A 19,466-nucleotide genomic window follows, 5' to 3' on the forward strand; every position below is an offset into this window, starting at 1 on the left:
TTTTGCCACGAGGGGTCTTTTTGTCCAAGCTCCTTTCCCTCCCATAGCGGCCGCGATGGTGGGGTAAACCGCGCCATTCCGAGGCGGAACTTTTGCATCTGCGGCTCCGAAGAGCTCTTCTGGGAAGGCCGCCAGCGTTAAACCGAGCACCGAAGTTGGCGGACGGAGGACCCTTTGTATCTCGCATTAGTCCCTGCAGCAACATCATTTTATGTGGTAACCGCATTCCTACCATTCATGTTTCTGCTAGCATGGGTCTCTTACGTTTACTCCATTTCATTTCTCCCTTTTGGGAGCTGTCCGAATACACGTGGGCGGCGTTTAAACACGACGGTACCTAACATGTACTAGCAACATATTGCTCTTAAATTTACCAGCTATAAGAAAACATATTTATTATTACAACAAATTATCAGTAGTATAAGTCGAATTACACATGAACGAAAAGCCCCAAGATACATCTGATGGGTGGAAAACTCAGCAATTTCGCGATATTACTCTGAATACCCATATTAAACAAAGAAGAAGACCAAAAAGAAACGAATGGCTACTGCCAAGATCCTAAGCTATCCCACTATATGTGAAAGATATCCGCCTAGTACGCGAAAGAATGCATTGCACGCCCGCAAGCTGTGAAAAAGAAAGAGAACCAAATCGAATGTGCCAGCGTTGGCTTGTGGGTACGTCTAGCTTCATGAATAAATCACAAATCCTGAAATGAGGCATAGTTATATGCCAGTCAGCGTAGAAGAGCTGCATTGGCCAATAAAGGAGTGTATTTGCTTCAAGGAGCCGAAAGTGGTGGTGTTGCTAAGCAGTATCCTCGCTACACTCTGCATGAGCATATGTTCCGTGGGCCGCTGCAGCTGCCGCCGTGGCAGCGTGAGTCTCTGCGCCATCAAAATTCGTGGAAGACAGGTTTGATTCCGGAGATTCGAAAGAAGTTGAAGAATCGACGCAAGTCGTAGGATCAGAATAGGGTGTAGCAGCATTGTACAGTGCGGGAGCGCTATAAGTCTCAGAATACGGATAGGTTTCGGGAGATGAATAGGAGACAGAAGTGGCAGAAGTGGGATGGGTGATAGGAGCAGTATTAGGCACGAAATTCTGGGATCCTGCCGGATCATTATAGAACCCATAACCAGTATCAAGCCCAGTAACATCATACCCTGGGAAAGGCTGGATTTGATTGGATGCAAGGACTCCATATGCTGTAGGGGCAGAAAAGAGGGGAGGATTCTCAATAAAGTTGTCTGTAGATATAACTCCGGTATTCTCGAGATATGCATATGCATTGTACAAGGGAAGCGTGGCCTCAGCATAAGGCCTAGTGGTAGAATAGTCTGAGGAGAGAGGTGCATCATAAGTTGAAGAGGTTATTGCACCATAGTCTAAGGGCAAAGTATCATCATAGACAAAAGGTGCAATAGAGGTATCATCTGAAAACGCAACCCCCATGCCACCCAAAGGTGTGAAAAAGGCATGGTTTAAAGCGGTAGGCTCAACGTACGCCGATGCGATTGCTGGATCGGTTAGAGGTGCAGTTATGGCATAGTCAGGAGATGTGGACGTGACTTGTTCCAATGGTATGGGTTCATTGTAATTGAGGGCTGGAGGAGGTCCGACATAAGATGAATCTGACATAAATTCAATCAGAGGTGCAGTTGCGGCATCGTTTGAAGGCACAGCTGGTCCATAAGCCGAAGCCGTCGGTAACATATGCCCCTCGGATGCAGCCGTATGGTGGCCAGGAACTCTTTGCTCATCATAACTAGGTACAGCGATTGAGGCCACCGCATTATGAGATGTAGGCGCGTCATTTTCATCATGTTCACGATGTTCATGACGTCCATGGCAATCGTCGGTCACAGATGCAACTAAGCCATCATTATGGCTGAAAGATGAAGGCTGCAATCCGGGTTCAGCACTATCAGTATACAACTCCGTGAGAGCTCCAGTCACTTTCTGCCTTTGCTTTCCAGGATCTATACGATTTTCCGCAGAAAGTGATATTGACTCTAGCGCAGCGGATAGGACTGCTTGCTCAGTATCGTCTTTTCCATCTGGTAGGTAGGCGTAATCTTCTGCAGGAGCTGTATTCATCACTTTTTTAAAGGTCTTGGAAATGATTCTGAACCCCAGCTTCGCCGATTGCGAGAGGCAGTAGAGCTTTCCCTGCAGCAAACGGGATGTTTCAAGAGTCTGGTAGATTTCGTCTCGACGAGTTGCAGTCCCGGCTTTATCATTAAAAATGACATTAGCCAGCGTCGTCGCTGCATCAACAAGTGAGAATATGATGAAATGGAATCGTCCGTCGCGAAATGTAAGATAAGTTATCCAGTCGTCCAATACCTTTACTAGTCGTATCGACATATCGACAGCAATAGCACGCAGCTCTAGTCGGTCTTCCGGAGCATCCTGTTCGAAGACTTGCTTCATATGCGGCCGAAACGGATTGAGCAGCATCATATAGCCCATTGTATAGTTATAGTGGCGGTGATATTCGATCCATGTCTGCTCTTCATCGTGTGAAGTGTCGGGATTTTCCAAAGCAAAGATTGCTGGAAAGTTTTGCATCCATTCGACAATCATGTCTTTATATTCCATGACTTCACTGGGCGTGGTGATTCTGGCAGGAGAATGAAACCTTTCAGCTAATTTATGGACCAAGTCTGATTGCATATTCATATGCATCAGGGGAGAAAACTGTCCGTCCAATTCCAGTGTCAAGGATGGGCGCTGCACATTGCAAGTACTATGATCGATAAGTGTGTCTCGGCACAGTCCAGAGGCGATTTGCCTAGAAAGATATTAGCGTTTTGTTTATTCGTTGCAACACTCACCCCGACCGTGTGGGGTAATAGAAAGATGATGAAAGGTTTTGGACTACAGCATGGCAGCTGGTAACACTCACCAGTCCCACGAATCTATAATACACCAAGCTCTGCGCCGCATCTCACGCTCAAAGTTTGGTAGGTGTTCTGAGAGTTCCTCTCTGTTAAATCCTAGCACTAGTTAGTAAAGAACATATATATCGATGGCCGCTAAGCCCTTTGGTTGGGTAGCGGTATAGACATACCGAGTTCTTGAGCTTCTCGAACGGCCGTGTTGAAAATGTGGCAACACTCAGTAAACAAGGCCTCAGCTTTGTACCAGTACGTCGAGTGCAGTAGCCACATGACGTTATGCCGGTGATATCGACCTTCTGGAATGACACCGTAGAGGTTTCGTGCACAGTAATGGTAAGATTCGGTAAGATTTTGGCAGCTGGCGTGGAACATTTCTTCAAGCTTCTCTTGTATATCGACAGGCAGATGCTGACACGCACATGCACACAGCATCAATAGTAGGCAGGTCCATGGTATTGGTAATGGATCGTTATTTGCTCTCTTTTCCCACCATGCTGTATATTCGACGGCGAATTCGGCTTGGTGAATAAGACCATAATGGGGATTCACGTTTTGGAAAAAGCTCAGAACAAGTGCGTCTGTAATAGATAGCCACAACAGCTAGTTAGCTCAGGCACAGATGCTACCACACCGATAAGATGATGTGTTCAAAAATCGAAGCGTACCCATATGATCTCGTCTTTGAGGGAGAGTGTCCAAGGCCTCCCGGAGCAGTTTACAGTCTGGAGCTGATATGCAGTATTGGTCATCATGTCGCTTTTCAAAGGGCGGTGGTTTCGCCTGTGTCATAGATTGTATGTAAGAATAAGAACTCTTCTAACGATAAAGAAAATCGACTTTACCTCTACTCCAGCTTCAAGTGCAGGGGGTTGTTGCTCAGAGTGTTGGTTTTCGGGGCAGGGCAAGTCGTCTGGCCGTACAGTAGCGCTGCAATTGGCGGTTTGTTTATGGTCGTCGCCGTCCAAGTTTAAGCCATGAGAGCTGTTACGACGGTCTTCTTTGTCTGCTGTCTGTCCTACGGCTGCGTTGCTGGACTCCTCTCCAGTCTGAAGAGCTGCCTCGGCCGCAGCCGCAATTTTTCGGTGGCGGTTTTTACGCGCTGCATTTGATTTCCTCGCGGCAGATTGGCGTGATACGGCACTGGTCTTTGTGAACGAGCAGTTCATCGACTCATCACGTTTGGCGCAATTGGTGCAGGGCCATATCCGGTTACACTACATTCCATGCAAACAAAGTAGAAAGGCAAAGGTTAGCGTCCCTGGCACTATGCAGAACATATTAGTTGGTAACAAACCTTTTGTTTCCTCTGCTTGCATAGAGAACAAGAGTTTTTTTGCCGCCTAGGACCGGCAAGGGACGTCTCCAGCGCATTCATTGGTGGTTCCTTGGCTTACACGCCCATCACTTTTTCAGGATCCAAATTTGCCTAGATCACTGCTGCACAGACATGTAGTTCAGAAGTAAAGCGAGGTTGTAAAGAATAATCAAAAGAAAACATAGAATGGGATGGTCAAGGAAATTGGGGAAAAGCAGAAGCTGGGCTGAGTATTTAAAGACAAAGATGCTGAGAAGAGAAGAGTGTATGTTAGAAAAATGGGGATCCGCCAAAAGAGAAGGAAAGAAAAGAAGGGATGATGGGAGAGGACCAGAGCTGGAGATGGAAAAAGAAAAAAGGAAAAGGAAAAAAAGAAATGGAATCACAGCCTCCCACCCTGGCAATCAAACGGTGCCGATGAACCAGGACCGAAAAGTAGAGTCGCAGATGGAGATCTCAAAACGGCGAGGGATCTGGCAGCTATTGTGGCCGCGGTGGGGCAGCTGAAAGAGGCTGGCAACGGTGGGTCACGTGGGCGCTGCGCCAGCGCGAGTCCAGCGCATCTGGTTGGCTGCGGGCGCTGGAGATTGGCTTAGCGGCCGTTGGACCTACCCCGCAGAGTGGACCCCTATCAAGATGAGATTCGCTCTACTGCAGCCAGCAATGCACTGTGTACTGTACGGGGCATGACTGTGATGAACTGGGCGCTACTTGTTCCGCTACGAACTGGATGCCATGCTGGAACAAGCAAGCTCCCCTACAGCTGGGCAACGGTTATACAGCTGGTGGACCCTTTTGGGTAGACGGCAGTGTAGATCATTCAGGGTACATGTGGAATGTAGATGATGTAGATGATGTAGATGATATAGATGGATCACATGTAGTCGGTTCTCTCGAGACAGCGCTGGCTGTGCAAAGTGAGTGTCATACCGTACCGAGGCCGAGCATCACTACTGTAAAGGGCAATTTAATTGTCAGCATCGATGCCTGCTTCATCGTCTCATCCTATGGCATTCACGGCCTCTAGTCCACTCTCAAATGTCTCACCTCACAACCACCAACCTGGCTGGCGTTGCTGCTTAAACAGGGCCCCCCGAAACAGCTTCGGACCCTTGTCATGTATACTGTACCGTAGGAATACCACCCCTGCTTTCAGCCGCAGCCCACGCCGGCACCATCGGCCATCTTTTGCACAGTCACGGGTAGATTGGCGACGCCAGTAGCCTTTGCTTTGCTTTGCGGTAACCTGAACCTCGGGTCAATGTGATACCCACTGGCTAGCCTCTTTATTCCCTAGCAGCCCCGAACAAGTTACAAGAGATCTCAATCTCTATTTAATGGTCCCGGCATATATGAAGCTACCGGCTTTCCATCTTTCACTTGGGACTAGCACCGGTAGTACAGCTTAACCAGTTTAAAATTAATATCTACCAGCGGTCTAGATGCTCTGACAGCTCGGCAGTTGTGGCTTTCATCTGTACGACCAAGGTGTAACGCTAATCCACCCATAAAAAGAAAGGAGGGGCCATGAGAGCAAGAGAGAGAGTATAGAGAGAAACCTACAAGTACGGCACTTCAATACAAATTTGGCCCGTAGGGCCCTTGTTTGGTGGCGTTTGCTTCCTCTAATTGCAGCCTCACTTTAACAACAACCCCTGTTCGGGTTGCAAAGTTTACAGGGTTCCACTACGTGACCGGGCAGCCTTCTTTTACTTACATAGTACTTGTACATCAAGCCCCTCCAGTGACCTTTTGAACGCTTCGCGTAGGTGTTGGCATGCCCAGCCAGCTGAAAAAGAACTCGGCGGAACGGAAACGAAGAAAGAGATGTTGACGTTTGTGATTTAATTCGTCAGCCCGGGCCGGTCAAGTCTTTCGTCCTCGTATTTCTGCGGTTATTCCTCATCCAAACTCCCTTGCGTTGACGCTCGTATTTCAACATACTAATGCACTACGTTCCGCCTCTTGAAGCCAATATACGCGTAGTTTAGCTACGGCGCAGGCACATAAACTCACTCTGAAAATAGCCAGCCTGGGTCTAGCACCGAGTCTGACGCTATTAATGTCCCCAACTCGGGAGCCAAAAACGCATCCTCCAGCGTAGTATTGAAGTCATCATTGGTTGACAACGTAGCTGGCCACTCCAACGTTGCGTCCGTCCTTGCACCATCCTGGACCTGGTTCCGACTCTGACCCACAGAGGGCGCTTGGATTTCGCCCAGGTCGATAATCAATATGACTTCAAGATCATTGGCCGACGGACTTGGTGAGTCGAGTGCAGGTCCCTGTGATTTGCCCTGATTAAAACGCTCCGGCTGCTGTACCCGATGCCGTCTCTCTTGGTTTTTGATATCATCAAGTGAAAACAAAAGATTAGGCAGCGCTTTCAACGCCATCCGAGGAACAGTAAATTCCTCTGCTCCCACTACCTGTTTGAAAAACTCTTCTGTTTGTCTGGCGTAGAATTTAAGGGCTAGCACCTCTTCAGTCACAAACTCGGATAGATATCCCTGGCGGCTGCGAACAGCCTTCCATATTGCGAATAACTCCTGTAGAGCGTAAAGAGCCCGGACACTAACGACGGTGGGACAGCAGCGGTAAGTCGCCGTGTCAAAAAGTACCAATGTATCCAGGGCTGAATGGCTGGATTGTATCAAAGACATGATTGTCCGAACATAAGTCATATCCCTGGCAATTGCCAAGGACTGCGGCTGTGTCTTTCGGTGAGAAGCCGATCGGAATGGGCTGCAGGTGACAGCCAGCTCGTAAAACTTGATGCGGCAGTAAAAGAAATGCATGCGGAGTGAGCCTACGTAGCATGTTACGAGTCAGCCGACAGCCACACGATAGCACACACAATGCTCAAGGCCGCTTACCGTTGAAAACAAGCTGAGAATCATCTCGCCATCTACTAAATCTGCTTTCAAGTGACGATAGAGTAAGTTGATCAACGAGACCAGAAGGATCAGCTTCGCCTTGCACCTTGGCCGCCAATGACACCTTGACCCTTAATGTTTCGACCTCTTCCGCTATCATTTGCAATCTTACCCATGCGACCAATCGTTTATCGCTTTCGAGCACACTATTCTTGTCAAACACATCCACACCATTACGCATGCTCCCAGTCCATACTAATGGCGTGGGTCGACGTAGGCTGACAGCGGCGCTAACTCATCCATTAGCTATCTCGTTTACGAGTGAGAGCAAACAAAAAAAGAAACAAGGAAAGAAAATAGGGGAGGAGTCGTGTTCCAATTACTCACGTTGACAAGGGTAGATAGGCAGCAAAAGAAATGCGCCACTGGGCCATAGTATAGTCCACAGATGAACCGGCATCCTCGCTCCATGGCCACAGTCCTAGCTCGCGTATCATGAGGCCTGCAGTCTGAATCCATGAGTAAAAGTTCAGGCGTCTCATGTCTTCGGGCACATCGTACCACTCCACCATTATTAAAATGGCAAGGACCAGCTCGACAGATCTATTCCCATGGACCATGACCTGCTCTGATAGTTCCCCTCGTAAATGGAAACTAAGCTTTCGAAACAGGCTTGGGTTGGATGCTCTGCAGGCAGCAGCGATGATGGAAAGAAGTAACGTAGGTTGGTGTGCTCTGAACCAATCGAAGTCTTCGGCCCTGGTAAGTGCCAAGATGGGATACTGCGGCAGGGCATTGTTGGTGAAGTCGTTGAAAAGACGTATGGCGGTGTCCGTTGACAGCAGCCGTGAAGCAAAAAGCCTCTCCAGAGATGGGTGGTGGCGACAATCGCCAAATGAACTTTCATCGTCTTCTCCAGGCTGGTATTTCTCTGTCCCAATCCTTGGCCTGTTCTCACCGGGGCATGTAACGTTGGCGTCGTGATATCCTGGCTGTGGCGCAAGCGCAATCTGGCTGGCGGTGGCATGCGTCGCGCCACTACCATCCTGAGCCAGCCTTTGCAGGTCTACTGCTGCTTGCAGCTCTGAGAGTCGCTTCTCTAGGACCGTCACGCGCGTATCAGTCCTTTTCCTTCTTTGTCTAGGCGCAATGGTGCTGAACACGCATTCGCTGTTGGCGTTGAAGCATCGCTTGCATTTGCCATGTTGGGCAAACGTATCCAACACACAGCGAATTTTGGACGTGCGGCACGAAAGACAGGCGCTCTTTTGTATCATGATGGGAAATACGCTGTCTGTTTGTTTTCCTTTATTTCATCCTTTACTTTTACTTTCTCCTTTGTTTTTCTTCTTTAGAAAAGGTTGTATGCGTTGAGCACTTAGATTAAAAAAATCTTTCCCACACATTCTCGTGGCCGGTCTGACTGAGACGAGAGTCCGAGCTGCGAAATGGTCAGCGGCCTCGGATGACTAAGTTCATCCATGCCGCTCTTAGTTCTGCCCCTCCTATTTATTAATCCCGGTCATGAACATGTTATCGAAAGCAAGCAAATAAGTGCTTTGGTTTCTGATACGTGGATGGAGGATTCAGTTGGAAGCAGCACAAGCTGAGGCCCTGGTTACAACGATGTTTATAGCACATTTCTATATTTGACAGAGAACATTTAATCATATTACCTGTACCACAATAGCGAAGAGCCGCAGCGAGGCACCATGCGCTAGCTCTCGGGATAAAAAGCAATTCCCGAGACCCGCCAGTAAGCACTGTAAGTCTATGAACATTCTGTGCCAAGGAGAGTTCAGATTCAGACTCTCGGAAAATTGTCGTGGGAATTCATTTATCCAAAAGCGTAAAGGGATTTGCTATCTTCGTATATTATTATTCTCTTCAAGCCAGTACGCAGCATATCATACCCTCTACGATGTGAACAATCTGAGATGCATCCGCTCCTGCAGCAGCCTCCCCAGAAATTCGGATCTCCTCAAGATAGCGCCTACCGCTTAGCTCGAGTTTTATTTTCCGCTTAGTAAAAGGCACTAGCTCGTTGTCTCCAGTGCGCTGATTTATATGCAGTATTTGGTCTACCCTAGATCTCGGTGTAGATTGTATATGCTGGGCCCAATTGAAAAAGTGGCCTTTTATGTGTACATGTATTCCATTCTAGTCATCTAGATTGTATTACCACTTCAACTTTTAACTAAGATGTTACCCGGCCGTCTAATTTTTGCGTTTCCACTGCGACAAGTGATGTAGTGTAAGTTCCATGCATCAGTCCTAGCAACGCTTGAAATTGAGACACAACAGAGTGCCTGGTAGAAGCCAAACCCGAGCGTCCCAAGCAAATGCAGTTGGTTTATTAACAATTTTTGTTTCCTGATTAATAATTCTGAGTTCTTTTCTAATCATAGCTTCCATGAGCAGCGAGTACACGTGAAAAGATGGATCTAAGAAAGCCCACTTCCTCGCCCTTTGGTTGACATTGACACTTTGGGCGAGCCTAGCGTCGGCGTAGCCTTTTGCTCATGAATCTTAAAACTGCCGGCATGTATAGCTCGACCATGTAATTGTCCTGTCCTTGTATCTCATACTTTGCGGTACTTTACTTTCTTTGCCATCTATAACAGTCTTTACTGGTCTTTTTCAATATGACGATACGTGTTCGCGAGTCCACCAAGGACGACCTCCCCGCCATTGCTCGCATCGCGGCTGCAGCCTTTCACCCCAAAACAGATGCCATTTCAGCGCGAATATTCCCTGCCCAGGCAACTCCGGACAATGATATATTTTCTTGGAGATATGCAAAGAAGACAGCAAGCCTGTCCTCCCCACATGCAATCATGGTAGTAGCGGTCGACGACTCCTTAAACGACCAGGTGGTGGGTTTTGCGCTCTGGGACGTGTACTCCGAAAAGGCGTCCAATCAGCCCCAGCCCAGCGCCCAAGAGCCACCACCGCCCTGTTTTGACCAGGAGGCATTTGCAGAGCTGCGCGCAATTGTCTCATCCGACCACCAGGAGATGTTCGGAGAAAGAGGCATCAAGGATGTCTGGCGTAAGTTACTTTCGCCCCTTAAACTCTTCGTGAGCCGTACAGAGTTACCAAAACGGGCAATTAACACGCGTTTTCCGCTAAGATCTTGATTACCTCGGGGTGGATCCGCAGCAGCAGCGGAAGGGGATCGGCAAGATCCTCTTGGACTGGGGTATAAATCGAGCAGCAGGCGACAAGAAGGATTGCTACCTGCTCGCGACGCCAGCAGGAAAGCCGCTGTATACTAAGACGGGCTTTGAGGAAGTTAGGGTTGTACCAATATTTGGTGTCTCACACCATTCTATGCTGTTTAGATACAATAGGTAATAGTTCACATTAGATAGATGTGAGGGGAGTTGTGAGGATGCTGCGGCTATTTCGTCCTACACTCTGTGAGATACATATTTGTATTACAGTCCTTTTCATTAAACTTATAAACTTCGATTTTACCCGAGCAGATCATAACCTGCATCGGAAAAGTGCCAGGAGAGAAGAAATCCCTGTCGGATGAAAACTTAGAGACCGTCTCGGCGACCCCTCATAGCCGAGTTGAATTGGCCGCGCCTTGTTTACAGAATTTTCTCTCCCTTGCATTACCGTACCTCGTAAACCTTGTATTGCCACTACACAGCAGCTTCATTTTCTTGAATGTAACCCTAATAAAACTGTCTTTAGATTCACTATGTGCTTTTGCGATACCTCCGAGACACAGCTGGCGCTTCCGAGCCAATGGGTAATATGACTCAACCGCCACAGCGGACTCTCTCAAATGTCTCTTATGCCGAAGTTGCGGGCTCGGTTATGATCAAAGTAACCTATGCGGCAGCTCTGTCCCAGCTGAGACCCTGCCCACTTATCGGAAAACAAAAGACAACTCGCTGAGCATCGACTAGTTGAATCTGTACCAAGCCCGCGATTTGTTCATATAATCCACTTTTATCACAACAAGATAGTCCTTCGCAGTGGCTCACTATCGCCATGTGATGAGACATTGCGCCTCAATACTGGTATAAAATGACATGTCAATTACGCCAAGTATAATTGAGATTTAAAACCCGAGTCAACCCCGGTCCATGGGTTTAGAGTATGATCTCCGGAAGCATAAATGGAGGTTCAAGCGATCCTTGCTCACTTGTCATTTGTGACAAGTCAACAGTTGGTGAGTCGGAATTGCCGGACGCTCGTATACTACTCCTGAATAAAATAAGAACTGTGAAGCAGAGCTGTTGAGATATACCGATTCCTATCACCTTGTTGTATAGGCCTATGGAGGCATAAGATTGCTTACAGCGCTAAAATAAAACTTCCTATAATTGAGATTGCGGTTTACTTCATGATGACAATGGTACTTATAGTCCCAAGGGTCGAGTAAATAGTGGATACCCTTTGCCTCTGGCATCTGAGACAGCGGATCGTTCATAAGAAACAGGATGGCAATTTGTATTTTCGCCATTCGAACCGGCGCACGAGACCACCCTCGAACCGAGTTTCTGAAAATAGTTTCACGAGTACCGTAATAAGGCATGGAGCGCTTTAGATCATAATTATCGCTGTTAGGCGAGACCCAGTCCTCTTATAAAAGCCCGTATCTGTAGTATACTTGATCTTTATTCTAACGGAACTAGGATGCCGTTCTTTGAGCTGTTAAGAAAGGACCGTAAAGCGGATCAGTCAAAAATAGTACTAAGCAGTTTCAAGAGCCAATTTTTTTTTTAAAAAAAAAATGTACGATCATGGCATAAGTGGAAACAAGGGAGTAGCATAGCAAGTAGACTGAGCCTTGCGAAAAATGCGCAGCGTAGTACAATGGAGCAGAGCGCTACTTGAAGTGTTTAATTGTGACCATTTTATTTCCCTGCTAGTTATAGACTGTAGTTAATTACTTCTTTTCTAAAGTTAGAGGCTTTGTATAGTAAATCGGCCACAAGGTTGTTGTGCTAGTATTTATGCAATGGACTGAGCCTATGAATATGCTCTTACAAAATGAGTCGTGTGACGCTGCTTCGGTCAATCACAATACTATGGGGCGGCGGGATTATTTACTATTTAGAGGAGCGGAACATATCAGATTTCATGCACAGAAATTTCATCGCATAATGACTGAATCATGAGTGATATGTGATGAAAAGGGGGGTTGCATGAGGAGAATACGATATTGTAACGAGCGCTCGCTCGGCCGAGACGGCAATGGCGGACATGTTTCTGTTGTAAAATACCGAGATGATGAATATACGAGCAAACGTAAGAAATATATATGTGCATCTCTCTTCACTTCCATATTTTCCATTGAGAACATCAGTTTAAAACACCATTTTCACTTCGAGAGCATCAGCGTCAACACACAGTATCTTATCAAAAGAATCAACACCATTACATCCTTCATCTTTTCGATTTTTCGATATAATTCAAATGGCACAAATGAAGGTGTTGATCAGCGGCGCCGGTATAACTGGCAATGCGCTCGCTTACTGGCTATCGAAACTAGGCCACGATGTCACCGTCATTGAGCGTTTCCCTGAACTTCGAACCACCGGTCTTCAAGTAGACCTACGGGGTCCCGGCATCAAGGTCTTAAAGCTCATGGGATTTGAAGAAGCTTTCCGCGCAAAGTCAGTACCAGAGCAAGGAATGCTTATAGTCGACAGCTCAAACAGACGACGTGCCTATTTCGGAGTGAACAACTCGGGGAAAGGGCGACAGAGCTTCACCACCCAATACGAGATCATGAGAGGTGACCTCTGTCAACTTATGTACGATGCTATCAAAGAAAAAGTCAATTTTCGCTTCGGAACCTCGATTGAGAGCTTTAAACAGAAGAACAACTTAGTCGAAGTTCACTTCTCAGACGGCAAAACGGAACAGTTTGATTTCTTAGTTGGTGCCGACGGCATGGGTTCAAACACTCGAAAACTGATGCTGGGACCAGGCGTTCAAGATGCACTACGCCCTGTAAAGGGTGCTTATACAGCCTACTTTACAATCCCTCGTCCTATTAAGAAAGGAGAAGAGTATAACTGCACGTTTTATCTGGCAACAAGGCGACGCGCTATCATGACTCGAAGACACACTCCGGAAGAGATCCAGATATATCTGCCCTGTAATACTGAATCGGAGCGAATGAAGAAGGCTCACCGAGCGGGAGTTGAAGATCAAAAAAAGGCCTTGGCGGAGATTTTCCACGATGCTGGATGGAACGCAAAAGGTATCTTGCAAGATATGAACGACTCTAAGAACTTCTACTGTGAACGCCTAGGTTTGGTCAAGCTCGACTCTTGGTTCAGTGGTAACGTAGCTCTTGTTGGCGACGCCGCGTACTGTCCTTCGCCACTTACCGGCATGGGCACTACCTCCGGTCTTGTAGGAGCATACGTCTTGGCTGGTGAGATTAGCCGTTATTGCGGAAATGCGAAGGGTGGAACTCGAAAACCTACTGAGGGACTGGATATGGCGCTTAAAGCTTATGATGATAAATTTCGACCCTTCATCGAGCTAGTAACTAATGGTATTGGTGACGATACCATCTTTTGGAATAAGATGGTATCGTCGTCCTTTGCTGTTGCTATGGTCAACTTGCTCCTTGGTATAGCTTCGTTCTTTGGAGTCAATATCGGAAACTGGATCCTACAGGAGAATACGCAAGGATGGAAGCTACCCATTTATCATAATCTTTAAACCGCGGAGCAGGAACTTTACCGTACTTCGGGACGCTGACTGAAGAAAATATATATGATGTATTTAGAAGATGATGTCAGCATAGTCGAAATATTGAGTCTCTATACTTTATCTAGTTCTTTTCTCCAAATAATGATAACATCATAAACTTTCTAAAATGCAAATAAAACTAATACTACATCGGCTGTTACTCTTCTTTGAAGGTTTTGCCGAAAAGAATTAGCTGTAGTTGCTCATAGATCGACAGCGCACCGGCACCGGCAACGCCGCGTAAAATATTAGCTCCAGCACCATTAAAGAGAGCGCGCACGCCATTGCCAGCAACAATTTGTCTAGCTGCATGGAAAGAGCTTTTATACTTGACTGCTTCTCCTGATGTCATCATCATACGCCGTCTAATTGTGTCAAGAGGATAAGCAGCGATGCCCGCCGCCGTAGTGACAAGATATCCCAGACAGAAAGAGGCGAGAAAGTTGTTCTCCAGAGATCCTACCAGAACAAGTGGCTTAAAAGAGTCATACATGCCGAAATAAAGACCGCGATAAACAACAGCGCCAAATACAGAGGGGAAGAAGCCGCGGTAGAGACCAACGACTCCATCTGACGCTAACGTCTTTCGATATACATCGATGAATCCGTTGAATTGGCGTTGCCCCCCTTTCTTTGCATCGTTTGCCAGTCGAGTTCGCGTGTAATCGAGAGAGTAGACAAATAGCTGTCCAGTTGCTCCGGCAAGGCCTCCAGATGCCAAATTTCCTACCATCCACAGAGCATATCCATCACGATCCTTCTGATAGCCAAACATCCTCTTGAATTTGTCGCGAAAGGCGAAATTAAGGGCCTGCGTAGGGAAATATCGAATCACATTGGCAGTGTTGCCGCGCCATAAACTGGGAATTCCTTCATCAGCTATCGTACGTCTGAAACACTCGCCGATGCCGCCATATTTGCGATCTAAGCGACCAGCTTTCATCATCTCATCTTGATTCTGAATCAGGAGCTTGATTCGCTCAATGGGGGCAGCTGCGGTCTTGGAAATGGCGGCAGAAACCCCTCCCATGAGGAAATCAATTGCAAAGGGCGATAACCCCAAAGTATTTTCTGACTGTTGAGTGGAATGAGCCATTGTGGGCTCATGCGGAATTGGCTAAGGAGACGGCGGAAGCAACTCGGAGTGTCTGCTGAACTAAGTGAAGTGAAATAGAGCAGCAAAGGAATAATTAATTATAAATGAAGAGTTTTCTTTTAATCGAATACGTCATCAAATTCGTAATCTTTATACTAATTGGCAATTAATAGTCAGGAAAGACAACTGGAGAAATAGCGACGCCCGTACCGATGATCCGGGACTCTTTATGCGCTCCGGATCCCGAATCTGTGGGACAGCGCAAACGATTCGGGAATAATAGTAAACACAAACATGAAAGAATGATAGCACAGTACTTAAGAATAAAAGATAATTTTCATGGCATTAGTGTTTATAGGATGGATGCGATGACTTTGATATTCTTCGTTCAGAATGTTAGATGCCTACCATGCATCTGATAATAGACTAACAGATGACTTGAAATCTGGATGCCAAACGAGATATATTTAATTAGTTCACTTTATCACTCAGTCGCTTATAGCAACTACAAGCAATTTTACCTCACTCATTGCCCAAAAACACTCATGCTACCCTGGCTCCATAGTGGTACAACTTCCAAGCGCTCAATCTTCCACTCAGGTCCCTGCTGTGAAACCGATGCATTGTACCGGCATTTTACTATGAGGGAATTGTCTTGAGAGTTAGAGGCAAAGACTTGACCTTTTTTGATATGCTGAGATTCGGAATAGCAAGTGATAATGGCGCTATCGTTTTGGTCGTTCAGCTTGACTAGAATGTTGGTCAACGAATGGGTTGTTTCAAGAGCCTCGCCGACTGCACTCATGCATGCGGCAATAATAGAATCGCGGCCGTAGATAGGCTCGTAACTCATGCCAAGAGCTGAAAAGGCAGTGAGGTCGATAATAGCATTTTCGGTAAAAGCTGATTCGAGCTGGGCGGCGTCGGCACGGTCGAGACCATCCGTATATCGTAGCAAAGCATCAATTGCTGCTTGTCTGGAAAGAATAGCCGTAATGAGCTCCATATTGAGCCTTAAATGACTTATTTCTTCTTTTTATCTTTCAAGTGAGGAAATATAACAGCTGAAGTTGATTAGAACCTAGCTAGGATTATCAGACTTGACCGTCCTGCTTATAATGGTTATCACGCCGGAGGCTCTTGGGCCCGACTCGGCCCACGGCCGTTACCAAAACCGAGATCTAACTGGGCTGTTTCTCTGTACAATGATAGATCTAACCCCACGGTCCGGTCCAAAACTGAAGCCGTATTGGCTACTAGAGGCGGCGCCGCCCAGGCCACTCCGGGAAGTTGGATCGTTGAACTTTTTCGTGGCGGGGGGCCAGTTGAAGAAGAAGTTATAGTTTTTCTTTCTTGGTGGTTGTACTATTCGCCTGAGTCTTTTTTTCCCTGGTAAAAGAAGTATAGAAGACCTAGTATTGACTCGCGCCTAGGCTGCTGTAGCTATCTAGTGTGCAATATACATAAGTCAATGGCTGGGGTTGAGTTGGAAGAGGAGAGAGGGACTTCAACGCATTCCAGCTGACTCCTCTTTAAAGCCTTGGTATATTACGGTTGGTGCGCGCTTGGGTCAAAGCATATGCAGTCAAATCGCTCAGATGAGCCAACAGAGTTACTTCAAGGTAACATCCAACGACATGGATTTAACACTCTGTTAACCCCGAAGCTTGACACTGGTTTCCTAATATGCCATCTTTGGGGAAAGCGGTCGTGGGTTATTTACTATGAAGCTACGCCGCTGCTAATAGTCTATGTACAAGAACTCTGAATCGAAAGTCGAAAGAGAAAAGTTCGACATGAGCACGGCTGATGCCGCCGCAGGGACGAAAAATGCCACAGAAATACTGAACGCTGTGGCTTCATACAAGGGCGTAGCGCTTTCTTGACAAGGTAACAAGCTCATCGCCACCTAGATGTAGCTTCAAAGGTTTACTATTCTGTCGCCTAACAAAAGAAATAATAGTATAGGCCAGTTAGTAGTTGCTTAACTGTAAATGAAAAACGAAAGGAAAATGACTCGACACTTTTAAACTAAACGAAGAACGAAGAACGAACGGCGCGAAACAACTTTAACAGCCATGTGGCTTAGAGGACTTATGGAATAGAGGAACAGCAGTTGAATGGGGAAATTTATAGCGCAATGAGAAACCCCATGTCTATGCTGTAAAAGGAATAGTGACTGTCAGCAATGGAGCCAAACTAATGGCCGATAGTCTAAATAAAAATGCAGAAAACTACCGAGTTGCCTTCGCTACCATTACTGAAGCATTATTCAACGTGAAGCATACGCTGGCCATAAAGGAAATTTGAGTGAGCCGCGGCTTTATAGGAATGATTTGCTTAGAGTAGCGGCTGTAGATATTGAAATTTGCAGTTGTGATCAAGTATTAGAAATCGATCGATACTCTATTTACTTGATGATTTTCCCAAAATAGAATGCACCAAATGATCTCCTTTATTCCTTTATGCTAAGCTTCTGCTCTTTAAGCCGACTTATATGTTCGTGAAATTCTCTCGCTCTCCACATCTAAATATATGCATCCACTTCTTGGATTTTGGTTCGCATACCATAACTATTCCCCGAGATACGCCTAAAGCTCATTAGGAAGTTGTAAAGGCGCTATTTCGGGGAGAGAATAGCTGGGAAATTGACGCTGTAAGTGCTATTTACTGCAGAGCGATCTAACAGCCAGAGAGTTTACCACTTTCGCACACAGAAATGACTCGGACTATTATTAGCTTTACTACCACTTCTCCGCTAGCTCTAGAAATAGGCCATGCCTTGATGATATGCGAAGTAAGATCTAGTCTCTCCTCTCCAATAAGAATCTATTGATGACACGGGGAAATTAGCTAGACTGTATTACCCGCAGGTGCCCGCCATAGCCGCGAAGATGGCTCCTGACTCGCTAATATGGCTAGCTGTCGCAGTCAGCTTCTACCAAATATAATAGAAGCATACAACATTTAAAGGTAGCCAAGTCGTTATGCATTTTTAGTAATAATTTTATCCATATATTGCGAATCACACATCCTCATGTCGACCACAACAGATGCGAACACGCAGGGGCTTTTTGCCCCTACACTCGAGTCGGACCGTCTCACATACGCCATATTCGACATGAAAAACGAGACGCACATGCAATTCACAGTCGATACTTTCAATCATTTCCTGGCAGGGGCCGGCCCAACAGATGGCGCTTGGACGAAAAACGACATTCGTCGGCTTTCCTTTTCGTTGATGATGAAGCCGTCTGACGCCCATGGCCGCCGCCCAGACACTCCATGCATGTATATACCTTCCCTTAAAACTGCGCCGGGAATCCCGATTGGGATTATCTCTTTTTGTCGCCGTACTCCTGATATCCCTATGGACCTTGGCTATGTGATAAGCCCCGACTACCAAAGGAAAGGTTACGGATTGGAAGGGAGCGCTAGGATTTCTCGATATTGGAAAGATGAATTTGGTGTCAAAGAGATGTGCATTATTACTACCGAAGATAATATCGCATCTAGGAAGCTTGCAGAGGGCAATGGCTACCTGGATGGTGGCTATGTTATGAAGGGCGACACGAAGATGGTTGCTTACATACTTCCCGGAATGAAGAAGCTTGAAGGACAGGTGTTTTCGATGTGGGGAGACGGAGAAATTCCCGAAGATGATTGCTAAATTAGAGTGCGCCAAATTATTTCAATGTTGAACAACCTTCTTTAGAGACTAGACGGCTATCCTAGCTTTTCTTATCTTTGACTATGGTATCATCTTGTCCAATATTGCGTATTTTGCCTCCTCCTTGTTGTTTTCTCATAGGTGTTTATTAATATATGTTTACAATGCATTGCCAAACTATGCCAGTAAAATAGAAATTGATAATTTGACAAAAGAGCCAGTTATCAAGCTCAATTCTTACACCAGCCTAATTCAACTTCAAAGAGTATTCAGGAAATATTGTAAAAACTCTCTCATATATCTGGTATATATTATTTTTATACTAGAAAAGCTGTACCAGCATACATCTAGAGCTATCGTGAGTTGAGTATTTTAAGGCCCTCTAATAAAACAGTTCTTGACTAGAACCCAGATCGGAAGTATACAAATAAATGATTCCATGGCCGCCTCGATTAGTACATCTTCAATGAATGGAGCGTGGTCAGCGGGTACTACTGCTCAAAGGGAATCTCAGCTCTCAATCTGATGAGACTACTGTGGTTACTTCATGGTATCTATCTCATCAGTGTTCAAAGCTTTCTGCTTTTCTTGGCGTGGCGTAGAAGGACTTTGCGTGATCATTGGTGGAGTATTAAATAGATATGGGACGACTAATCCGCGAAGAATGATAGTTTATGCTGCGAAATATCAGTGTGTTTTCTCATTTAGGAATTGCTCGTTATAAATATTCCCCACTTTGGTTAATATTCACCACTAGCTGCAACTGAGTCGGTGCCTCGTGGTCTGTTGCCGCCTCGTATCCCGCGTATTTTTCTTAAAACGTAGGGACTATCGCTCAGCAATCGAAGTCTTATATCTTTTGCCACGG

The 19,466-nt window shown here is 46.2% G+C and overlaps 7 protein-coding genes across 7 annotated transcripts; 3 read left to right on the top strand and 4 right to left on the bottom strand.

Moving 5' to 3' along the window:
- Positions 1 to 372: 372 nt before the first annotated feature.
- Positions 373 to 4,652, bottom strand: TrAFT101_008065 (uncharacterized protein). Its single transcript, XM_024908371.2, has 6 exons — positions 4,204 to 4,652; positions 3,752 to 4,123; positions 3,575 to 3,689; positions 3,080 to 3,487; positions 2,915 to 3,005; positions 373 to 2,800 (listed from the first exon to the last, which is right to left on the bottom strand). Exons 1-6 carry the CDS (start codon positions 4,282 to 4,284, stop codon positions 811 to 813), a joined length of 3,057 nt encoding a protein of 1,018 aa, XP_024758818.1. The 5' UTR covers positions 4,285 to 4,652; the 3' UTR covers positions 373 to 810.
- A 1,183-nt stretch (positions 4,653 to 5,835) lies between these two features.
- TrAFT101_008066 (uncharacterized protein) lies at positions 5,836 to 8,486 on the bottom strand. The gene is made up of 3 exons (XM_024902623.2): positions 7,488 to 8,486; positions 7,101 to 7,390; positions 5,836 to 7,033 (listed from the first exon to the last, which is right to left on the bottom strand). Exons 1-3 carry the CDS (start codon positions 8,375 to 8,377, stop codon positions 6,237 to 6,239), a joined length of 1,977 nt encoding a protein of 658 aa, XP_024758817.1. The 5' UTR covers positions 8,378 to 8,486; the 3' UTR covers positions 5,836 to 6,236.
- Positions 8,487 to 9,658: 1,172 nt separating this feature from the next.
- TrAFT101_008067 (uncharacterized protein) lies at positions 9,659 to 10,645 on the top strand. The gene is made up of 2 exons (XM_024905332.2): positions 9,659 to 10,151; positions 10,234 to 10,645. Exons 1-2 carry the CDS (start codon positions 9,746 to 9,748, stop codon positions 10,455 to 10,457), a joined length of 630 nt encoding a protein of 209 aa, XP_024758816.2. The 5' UTR covers positions 9,659 to 9,745; the 3' UTR covers positions 10,458 to 10,645.
- A 1,807-nt stretch (positions 10,646 to 12,452) lies between these two features.
- Positions 12,453 to 13,890, top strand: TrAFT101_008068 (uncharacterized protein). The gene has a single exon (XM_024900566.2). The coding sequence runs from the start codon at positions 12,540 to 12,542 to the stop codon at positions 13,800 to 13,802; it is 1,263 nt and encodes a 420-aa protein (XP_024758815.1). The 5' UTR covers positions 12,453 to 12,539; the 3' UTR covers positions 13,803 to 13,890.
- Positions 13,891 to 13,989: 99 nt separating this feature from the next.
- On the bottom strand, positions 13,990 to 14,928 carry TrAFT101_008069 (uncharacterized protein; the record flags this gene model as incomplete). Its single annotated transcript, XM_024900508.1, has 1 exon — positions 13,990 to 14,928. One exon carries the CDS (start codon positions 14,926 to 14,928, stop codon positions 13,990 to 13,992), a length of 939 nt encoding a protein of 312 aa, XP_024758814.1.
- Positions 14,929 to 15,454: 526 nt separating this feature from the next.
- On the bottom strand, positions 15,455 to 15,934 carry TrAFT101_008070 (uncharacterized protein; the record flags this gene model as incomplete). Its single annotated transcript, XM_024908370.2, has 1 exon — positions 15,455 to 15,934. The coding sequence occupies one exon, from the start codon at positions 15,932 to 15,934 to the stop codon at positions 15,455 to 15,457; it is 480 nt and encodes a 159-aa protein (XP_024758813.1).
- Positions 15,935 to 17,965: 2,031 nt separating this feature from the next.
- On the top strand, positions 17,966 to 18,641 carry TrAFT101_008071 (uncharacterized protein; the record flags this gene model as incomplete). The annotated part of the gene is made up of 1 exon (XM_024900560.2): positions 17,966 to 18,641. The coding sequence occupies one exon, from the start codon at positions 17,966 to 17,968 to the stop codon at positions 18,596 to 18,598; it is 633 nt and encodes a 210-aa protein (XP_024758812.2). The 3' UTR covers positions 18,599 to 18,641.
- Positions 18,642 to 19,466: the final 825 nt, after the last annotated feature.

Source organism: Trichoderma asperellum, chromosome 4 (genome assembly GCF_020647865.1).
Source record: "Trichoderma asperellum chromosome 4, complete sequence".
Lineage (NCBI taxonomy): Eukaryota > Fungi > Ascomycota > Sordariomycetes > Hypocreales > Hypocreaceae > Trichoderma > Trichoderma asperellum.